The sequence below is a fragment of the Lepidochelys olivacea genome (assembly GCF_965140295.1).
Source record: "Lepidochelys olivacea isolate rLepOli2 genome assembly, chromosome: 12".
NCBI lineage: Eukaryota > Metazoa > Chordata > Testudines > Cheloniidae > Lepidochelys > Lepidochelys olivacea.
Window position 1 is genome coordinate 39,467,852 of NC_140422.1, and position 9,554 is coordinate 39,477,405.

The 9,554-nt window shown below is 63.4% G+C and overlaps 1 protein-coding gene across 1 annotated transcript in view; it reads left to right on the forward strand.

Annotated features, from left to right (window-relative positions):
• CDH15 (cadherin 15) overlaps window positions 1–9,280 on the forward strand; it is a gene marked incomplete at its 3' end in the record, with an annotated part of 34,803 nt that extends 25,523 nt beyond the window's left edge. Inside the window, exons 5-14 of the mRNA XM_084644947.1 lie at window positions 2,511–2,671; window positions 3,110–3,238; window positions 3,441–3,626; window positions 4,054–4,307; window positions 5,515–5,657; window positions 5,757–5,993; window positions 7,085–7,324; window positions 7,398–7,534; window positions 8,350–8,514; window positions 9,083–9,280. Of these exons, the coding sequence (XP_084501073.1) occupies window positions 2,511–2,671; window positions 3,110–3,238; window positions 3,441–3,626; window positions 4,054–4,307; window positions 5,515–5,657; window positions 5,757–5,993; window positions 7,085–7,324; window positions 7,398–7,534; window positions 8,350–8,514; window positions 9,083–9,280 (1,850 nt within the window). The remainder of the gene's footprint in view (window positions 1–2,510; window positions 2,672–3,109; window positions 3,239–3,440; window positions 3,627–4,053; window positions 4,308–5,514; window positions 5,658–5,756; window positions 5,994–7,084; window positions 7,325–7,397; window positions 7,535–8,349; window positions 8,515–9,082) is intronic.
• Window positions 9,281–9,554: the final 274 nt, after the last annotated feature.

Consider the following 9,554-nt stretch of genomic DNA (forward strand, 5'->3'; position numbering starts at 1 on the left):
CACTCCCCACACCAAAAAAGCAGGTCGAAGCCTTTATTGGGATGGCAGGATACTATCGAAGATTTGTGCCCCACTTTAGCACCATAGCCACCCCCTCACTGAGCTATGCAAGAAGGGGAAGCCAGACAAGGTGGTCTGGACCGAGCAGTGCCAGGAGGCTTTCCAGGCGCTGAAGGAGGCTCTGGGCAGTGGCCCAGTTCTGGCAAACCAAGACTTTGACAAGCCCTTTGTGGTATTCACCGACGCCTCAGACACGGGACTGGGGGCGGTGTTAATGCAGGAGGATGAAAAGGGGGAGAGACACCCCATCGTGTACCTGAGCAAGAAGTTGCTACCCCGGGAGCAACACTACGCGGCCATCGAGAAGGAGTGCCTGGCCATGGTGTGGGCCCTCAAGAAACTAAAGCCCTATCTCTTCGGGCGACACTTCACCATGTGACCACTCTCCCCTGACCTGGCTGCACCAGATGAAAGGAGCCAACGTCAAACTCCTGAGATGGAGCCTGCTCCTGCAGGATTATGACATGGACGTGGTCCATGTGAAGGGAAGTGCCAACCTGATAGCGGATGCGCTGTCCCGGAGAGGGGGCCCCGAACTTCCCCAGGTCACTGGTCAGCGTGACCCCGCTCAGTTCAGTCTCGAAGGGGGGAGAGATGTGAGGATGTGACTCAGCAGGGAGGGGGGAGTGTTGACCTGGGAATGTGCCCTGGGGATGGGAGACCTGAGAGCCTGTCACCTGAGCCAGGAGGGGGAGGGGGAGGTGACACCTCTGCCCAGGAATGTGAAGACAGGCTGCAGGAGAGAGCCTGCTGGGGGGGTTTAGTTTCAGTTTGGGGCTGGGTGGAGGAACACAGGGAACCCCAGGGCTGGGGTCTAAGCTCCCTGCTCCCCCAGAAGGAATTGGCTGAGGGGTCCTGGGTGTACCCACAAGCTCTGTTTTGGACTGTGTTCCTGTTGTCCAATAAACCTTCTGTTTTACTGGCTGGCTGAGAGTCTCAGTGAATCCCAGGAAGAGGGGTGTAGGACCTGGACTCCCCCACACTCCGTGACAAGGGGATGGATCACTTGATGATTCCCTGTTCTGTTCATTCCCTCTGGGGCACCTGGCACTGGCCACTGTTGGAAGACAGGATACTGGATTAGCTGGACCTTTGGTCTGATCCACTATGGCCGTTCTTATGTAGGGACAACATCAGAAAGGCTAAAGCACAAAATGTACAAAATGTAATTACACCTAGCAAGGGACATAAAAGGCAGTAAGAGGAGGTTCTTTAAAAATATGGTGACAGATACTCAACATAATTAATATTGACAACAAGGCGGGAAGGATCGCAAGCCAAAAGGGGAAAAACAGGTTAAAGAATATTTAGTTAAGTAAGATAAGACCATGTATAGTTGGGATTCTGTTTTCCAATGTGCATCACTTTACATTTATCAACACTGAATTTCATCGGCCATTTTTGTTGCCCCGACGAGGTGTGGGCTTAGGTGAAATTACTGTACGGTGGGTGCACAAGTGGTTGAAAGACCTCATTCAAAGCTTAGTTATCAATGGTTCACTGTCAAACTGGGTGGATGTACCTAATGCAGTCCCACACGGGTCTGTCCTGTGTCCAGTACTAGTCAATAGTTTCATTGATGACTTGGGAATGGAGTGGAATAGGCTTATAAAACTTGACGATGACCCCAAGCTGGGAGGAGTTTCAAGCACTTTGGCAGACAGAATTAAAATCAACAAGATGAAATTCAATATAGACAAGTGCAAAGTACTACGTGTAGAAAGGAAAAAAATCAAATGCACAGCTACAAACTGGGGAATACCTGGCCAGGTGGTTGTGCTGCTGAAAGGATCTGGGGGTGAGGGTGAATATGAGTCCACAGTGTGATACATCTGCGGAAAAGGCTAATGTCATTCTGGTGTGTATGAGGAGGAGTGTTGTATGTAAGACATGGGAGGTACCTGTCCCCCTCAGCTGGAGAACTGTGTCCCATTCTGGGTGTCACACTTTAGAAAAGATATGCACAAATTGGAGAGAGTCCAGAGAAGAGCAACAAAAATGATTAAAGGGTCAGAAAACCTGACCTAGGAGGAAAGGTTAAAAACCTGGGTGTGTTTAGACTTGAAAAAAGGAGACTGAGGGGAGACCTGGTAACAGTCTCCAAATATGTTAAGGGCGGTTCTAAAGAGGCCGGGGATCAATTGTTCTCCATGGCCACTGAAGGGAGGAAAGACGTGATGGGCTTAATCTGCAGCAAGAAAGGTTTAGGTGAGATATTAGGAAAAACTTTCTAGCTCTCAGGGTAGTGAGGCTCTGGAATCGGCTTCCAAGGAGGTTGTAGAATCCCCATCATTGGAGGTTTTTAAGAAGAGGTGGGACAACCTGTCCGGAATGGTCTAGGTTTACTTGGCCCTGCCACCGCGCCAGAGGCTGAACTCGATGACCTCTCGAAGTCCCATCCAGCCCGACATTTCTATGATTCTACACCCTTGGTGTATTTCTGGTCATAGGCACCTATGTGCTGAAGGCAGAAGCCACAGACGCTGACGACCCAGACACAGACAATGCAGCCCTGCGATACTCCATCCTGGAGCAGGGCTCTGCCGGGCTCTTCAGCGTCAATGAGACCACAGGCGAGATCCGCACCGTGCAAGTGGGGCTGGACCGCGAGGTAATGGGCCCCGGGGGGCAGCCAGCACTGTGGGCTGGGAGTCCCTGCTGCCTGGCTCAGGGGCATGTCTCTGCAGTGGCTGGGGGCCCGCCCGATTGCACTCGATCAGTGTGTGGGTGGCTGGAACCAGAGGGATGGCTTGGCAACTAAAACCAGCGTGCTCTGGCTACCTGTGGGCAGCCCTGACCAAGACTAGCAGAGCCCTGCTGGGACAGACCCAGGACATGAATAACAGACTGTGCACTGGGGTGCAGATGTGAGCTAACTCAGGCCAATGCGGGGTGGGTTGGGCAGCCCCTGGCTGGGTAACACAGGGCATTGCCCCCCTCCAGGGGTCCAGGGCACTGGGGAATGGGCTGGCCCTGGGCCTGACAGGCAAGTAGCTGGCTGCAGGGCAGCAGGCTCCCTGGGTGACCCCGCTGGCTCCTTCCTCCCCAGGTGGTGAGTGTGTATAACCTGACGCTCCAAGTGGCTGACATGTCGGGCGATGGCCTCACCACCACAGCCACAGCCGTGATCTACGTTGACGACATCAACGACAACCCGCCCGAGTTCACCAAGCCGGAGGTAGGGAGCCGGGCCAGCGGCTGGGGGGACGGGGTGCAGGATGCCTGGGGGGCCAGTCTGACTCACTGCATGGCCGCGGGGGGTTCCTGCCCTCTGTAGGCTCTGTGTAGGGGGACAAGGATCCTGGCCCAAGCTGGGGAAGATGCGAACGTGGGCCGTGCCATCGTGCCAGGCCATGAGCGCCCCAGCTGCTCTCTTGCAGTTCTCCATGGAGGTGCTGGAGAACACGAGTGGCGTGGACATCGGCCGGCTCCTGGTGCACGACAAGGACCTGCCTGGCTCCCCCAACTGGCTGGCGCGATTCACCATCCTGGAGGGTGACCCAGACGGGGCCTTTGCCATCCGCACCGACCCCCACACCAATGACGGCATCCTCTCCGTGGTGAAGGTGAGGGGGCAGCGCCCTGGGCCACAGCCTGTCCCTACTCCCAGCCCCAGGGGGCTTGGCCAGCACCCACGCCCCAGCCAGCCCCCTATTCCCTCTAGCCTGGACCCATCTGGAGATGAGTCACTCAGCACAGGGGCCATGCTCTGCCCCTCATTACCAATGGCCACAGGGAGCAGCTAGGCTGTGTCCCAGCCCAGAACCCTGGCTGGAAAGCGGTCCCTGGGTGTGGGGGTCCCACTGGAGAGCAACCCCTGGCCGTGGGGCGCCCCACTGGAGAGCAGCTCCTGGGCGTGGGGGTGGGGAGCCCCGCTGGAGAGTGACCCCTGGGCATGGGGGTGGGGAGCCCATGTGCAGACCGACCCCTGGGGTGGCTGGCCTGGGGTTACCTCTTTTCCCCGTGACTAACTCTTGGCCCCTCCACTTTCAGGCCCTGGACCACGAGGGGCGGGACCACTTCACGCTCACCGTCTCTGTCCAGAACCAGAACCAGCTGCACCCGTCGGCCCCCCAGACCACCCGGGCCCTGGCCATGGTGCAGGTGCAGGTTCTGGACGTGAACGAGGCACCCTTCTTCCGCGAGAACCCCCGGCTGGCCAGTGTGGTGGAGGGGGCGCCGCCGGGCACCGAGCTCACCACTTTCAGTGCCAGCGACCCGGACACCCGTCAGCCTCAGGCCCTCAGGTGAGACCCCCCGGGGGGCTCTGACCAGGGGCCAGCGCTGCCTGCCTCCCCAGGAGCCCTGGCAGAGCCCCCAGGAGCAGCCTGGATGCAGTGCCAGGGGCTGGGGAACAGTGGGTGGGAGCTGCACTGGCCAGCGAGGGGCCCCATGGAAATCCCCCGGGGGGAGGTACGAGGATGGGGAACGTGGCCTTTAGCGCCCGTAGAGTGAAGGCGCCGGCCTGGCTGCAGGGGCTGCTGAGGCTGGGGCTTTGCCATGCAGGAGCCTGGGTGGGGAGGCCCCCATCAGACAGGCTGGCAGGGGCTGGGAGATCAGGCTCAGCGCTCTGCCATGCAGGCTTCAACTCCTCTGATGGGGTGTTACTCGCCCATGCTAGGGCACCTCCACCCTTATCCATTTCCTAGGGCTCAGGACACAATCTCCTGCAGGCTTGCGGGGCCATGTACCGGTGAAAGAGCCTTACACAGTAATATCCTTAACGTCTAGGTATTAACAGTTACCGCCCAGAATGCACACGCTAAGCATACAGTGCACCACGCCCCATAAGGCAAATGAACTTTTCCAGGTGGTCAGTCAGGATCAGATCGTCCAGGGCTCCTCCAGCCTCTGCACAATATACTTGGCAGGGGGTTGAGGTCTAGCAGCTCCGATCTTGGGCTGTGCCCTGGAGTTGGTGCCAAAGAACTTCTTTTTGGACCCCACTTTATGTAGTTAAGCTTGAGTCCTGCTTAGCTCTACCTTAGCCAATCATTTCAAACTAAAGTATTACAAAATAATCCTTTGACCCATCCTAACATATTGCAGAACAATGCTTTACACCTTGCACAAATTAGTTATGCAACAGACAGAAGCAATTACGAAACCATACAGATAAACAATAGAGAAGTAGATACCATAAAGGCAAAACAATGAAGTACGGATTTCACAGGCACACTGCTGCTAAGTGGTTCCTGGCAGACAGAAGGCTGCCAAAGTTTTCTCTAAACAGCCTAGGAGCTGTGTCTTTATCTGGCGGCAGCGGGTACTATTAGGACAGAGGTGCCTCCGTAACAGCCCTCTATTACATTGTTTTGCTATAGAGGGGATGTGACTCTTTGCGTCTCCCCCTCCCTGCCTCCAGCTGCGCACGCCAGGGCAGGGCTCCTGGGATGCCCCCAGAGAGGTTTGGGTTGGTGGCCTAGGCAAATAACTTGGTGTCTCTGCCCGCAGTTACTCCCTGGCCTACGACCCGGCCGACTGGCTGCTGCTGGACCCGCGCTCCGGGAGGGTGCAGACCAAGCGGGAGCTGCCGTGCCGCTCGCCCTTCCTGCAGGGCGGCTGGTATACGGCTGTCATCCTGGCCAGCGATAATGGTGAGCCGGGGGTGCTGGCCCCACCCTGCAGCCTGGCTGAGCCCCGCCCGCCCTCCCGGTCAGCGTGCGGGGCCCTGACCTGTCGCCCCTTGTCCCCAGCTGACCCGCCACGCACGGCCACTGGTACCTTGTCCATCGAGCTCCTGGAAGTGAACGACCACGGGCCGGCCCTGCTGCCACCGGCGGGCGTCATGTGCAGCGAGCCCAGCAAGGGGCAGGGGCTGCTGCTGAGCGCCACGGACGAGGACCTGCCGCCCCACGCCGAGCCCTTCCACTTCCGCCTCAGCCCCGACGCCCCACAGCTCGCCCGCAACTGGAGCCTCAGCCAGCTCAACGGTGAGGCCGGGGGCCGGAGCGAGCCCCAGCTGCCATCGCTTGCCCATGGCCGGGAGGCGACAGCCTGAGCCCCACTCCACCCCAGCCCGCCTGAGGGGGCAGGACTTGATGGGCCTGGGGTCGGTGGAGCCTAGTGTGTGTGTGGGGGGGGCAAGGGGCTGATCAGTGAGGGAGCAGCAGGGGGGTGGAGCAATGGGGGGTAGCGGGGGGGGGCTGATCAGTGAGGGGGGAGCAGGGACGGATTGAAGAGGGGGGGAGCAGGCCCTGATCGGTGGGGGGGGAGCACGGGCGGATCGAAGAGGGGGGAGCAGGCCCCGATCGGGGGGAGGGAGCAGGGGGCGGCTCAAAGAGGGGGGAGCAGGCCCCGATCGGTGGGGGGGAGCAGGGGGCGGATCGAAGAGGGGGGAGCAGGCCCCGATTGGGGGGGGAGCAGGGGGTGGCTCGAAGAGGGGGGAGCAGGCCCCGATTGGGGGGGGAGCAGGGGGTGGCTCGAAGAGGGGGGAGCAGGCCCTGATCGGGGGGGGGGAGCAGGGGCGGATCGAAGAGCGGGGAGCAGGCCCCGATCGGTGGGGGGGAGCAGGGGCGGATCGAAGAGGGGGGAGCAGGCCCCGATCGGGGGGGGAGCAGGGGCGGATCGAAGAGGGGGGAGCAGGCCCCGATCGGTGGGGGGGAGCAGGGGGCGGATCGAAGAGGGGGGAGCAGGCCCCGATCGGTGGGGGGGAGCAGGGGGCGGATCGAAGAGGGGGGAGCAGGCCCTGATCGGTGGGGGGGAGCAGGGGGCGGATCGAAGAGGGGGGAGCAGACCCCGATCGGGGGGGGAGCAGGGGGTGGCTCGAAGAGGGGGGAGCAGGCCCTGATCGGGGGGGGAGCAGGGGCGGATCGAAGAGGGGGGAGCAGGCCCCGATCGGGGGGGGGAGCAGGGGGCGGATCGAAGAGGGGGGAGCAGGCCCTGATCGGGGGGGGGAGCAGGGGGCGGATCGAAGAGGGGGGAGCAGGCCCCGATCGGGGGGGGAGGGCAGCACTCGGGGCCATCGGGCTGGGGCCAGCGCAGACTCTGGGTGTTTCACGGTGACCCTGTCTCCCCCCCCCAGCGACCCACGCGGTGCTGGTGGTGTTGGCCCCGGTGCCCGCGGGGCTGCACTCCCTGCCGCTCCTGCTCAGCGACTCCGGGACGCCCCGGCAGGAGCGGCCGCAGCTGCTGAACGTCTCCGTGTGCCCCTGCGACGAGGGGGGCAGCTGCCAGGCCGGCACGGCGGCTGCCTCCACGGCCGGGGCGGGGCTCAGCTTCGGGGCCCTGATGGTCATCCTCAGCAGCATCCTCCTGCTCCTGGGTAAGTCACGCGACGGTGACCCCCGCCACCCCCCGCCCGGGCCCGGCCCCACCACCTCTCTCTGTCTCGGCAGCCCTGGCCCTGCTGGCCGCCATCCGGGAGCGGTGCCACCGGCCCCCGCGGCACGAGGGGCTGCTGCAGAGCTCGCGGGACGACCTGCGCGACAACATCCTCGCCTACGACGAGCAGGGCGGGGGCGAGGAGGACCAGGTGAGCGGGCGGGGGGCAGCCCCCTCACCAGCGCCCCGGGGCCCGGGCATGCGCCAGGCAAACCAGCCACACACTTCGCTGCTGCCGGTGCCCCTCGGCCCTGCCCCACAGCCCCCGCCAGTGCCCCTCGGCCCTGCCCCACAGCCCCCTGCTAGCCCAGCCCCGCCTGCCCCAGCCCTGCCCCACAGCCCCCTGCTAGCCCAGCCCCACCCGCCCCAGCCCTGCCCCACAGCCCCCTGCTAGCCCAGCCCCACCCGCCCCAGCCCTGCCCCACAACCCCCGCCAGTGCCCCTCGGCCCTGCCCCACAGCCCCCTGCTAGACCAGCCCCGCCCGCCCCAGCCCTGCCCCACAGCCCCCGCCAGTGCCCCTCGGCCCTGCCCCACAGCCCCCTGCTACCCCAGCCCTGCCCGCCCCAGCCCTGCCCCACAGCCCCCACCCCACAGCCCCCTGCTAGCCCAGCCCCACCTGCCCCAGCCCTGCCCCACAGCCCTCGCCAGTGCCCCTCGGCCCTGCCCCACAGCCCCCTGCTAGCCCAGCCCAGCCCAGCCCCGCCTGCCCCAGCCCTGCCCCACAGCCCCCGCCAGTGCCCCTTGGTCCTGCCCCACAGCCCCCTGCTAGCCCAGCCCTGCCCCTCACTCCTGACCCACAGCCCCCTGCTGTCCCCAGTCTCTCCTGTTTAGGGGGGACACATACCATATTACCCCAGCCTGGGCAGCCCCAAACTGCCCCTGCCCCGTGCAGCCCAGCGCCCCCAGCAGGCAGGGACCTGCTCATCAGCTGGCCCCGGCAGGCACTAAAGTGCTTCTCTCCGCAGGGCGCCTACGACATAAACCAGCTCCGCAACCCCGACTTCTTCCCCCCACCCTGCCCCCGGGGCAAGCAGCCGATCCGGAGAGACGCTCCCTACAGCTATGCCACCCCCCCGTATCCACGGAAACTGCCCGCCAGCCCCTCTGACATCGAAGACTTCATCAATGAGGTGAGTGGGGTGCTAATGGCATGGGCTGGGGCTGCTCCCAGCTGGCCCCGGGCCGCTCCTGCCAAGCTGGAACAGGTCCATGGGCCAGCTGGGCCGCTCTGCCAGCCCCGGCACCCCCACTCGGCCAAGCTCCCCCAGGGCTGGTCTGCTGGCCCCAGGGCCCTATGCAGCTGGCTTCCTGCCCCGCGGGTATTACTTGTCCAGCATCCAGACCGGGCTAGGCACCTGCCAGGACAGACCCAGCCCTCCCGCTCAGGGCAGGGGCTAATCCTGGCGCAGGAGGGAGGGCATTGGGGTCCCACACCACACTCAGGCTGTGACTGGCTCGACGTGGGTGGGGCTTGGGGCTCCCATGGGCACCACGGGGCTCCCAGGCTCCGACTGAGGGAAGGGCAGGTGGCTGGGGCAGGCCACGCACTGGCTGGGGGGGGCCGAGCTAGGGTATGGAGACAGGTGCCTGGCCCCGGGGCTGCTTTGCTACCACTAGCCAATAGCTGCCGGCTCCTGCAGCTGCCCCCTCGGATCCAGTGCCCCCAGCCAGGCCTCACAGCCCTTCCTCCTGCCCCAGGGGCTGGACGCGGCCGACAGCGACCCCAACGCCCCCCCCTACGACACAGCCCTCATCTACGACTGCGAGGGCTCCGGCTCCGTGGCTGGCTCGCTCAGCTCCATCGTGTCCAGCCTGACGGACGGCGACCAAGATTATGACTACCTCAGCGAGTGGGGGCCGCGCTTCCGCCGGCTGGCAGACCTGTACGGGCACTAGGGCTGGGGCAGGGAGGGGTCTCGGGGTTGGGGGGGGATCCTGGGAGCAGGGCCCTGCCCAGCGCTGGCAGAGCCCGGGAGCAGCCTCCTCTGCAGGACCCGGCTATAGCTGCGGAGCCACGGGCAGCGGCCACCTGCACAGCACCAGCCTTTGGAACAACCTGCGTTTAAACAACAAAGCCAGCCCGGGGCACAGGCAGCCCCCCCACTGGGGGGGGAGGGTGTGGCTGGGAGAACCAGCTTCTCAGGCCTGCCTCTGCCCACGCACCAGAGCC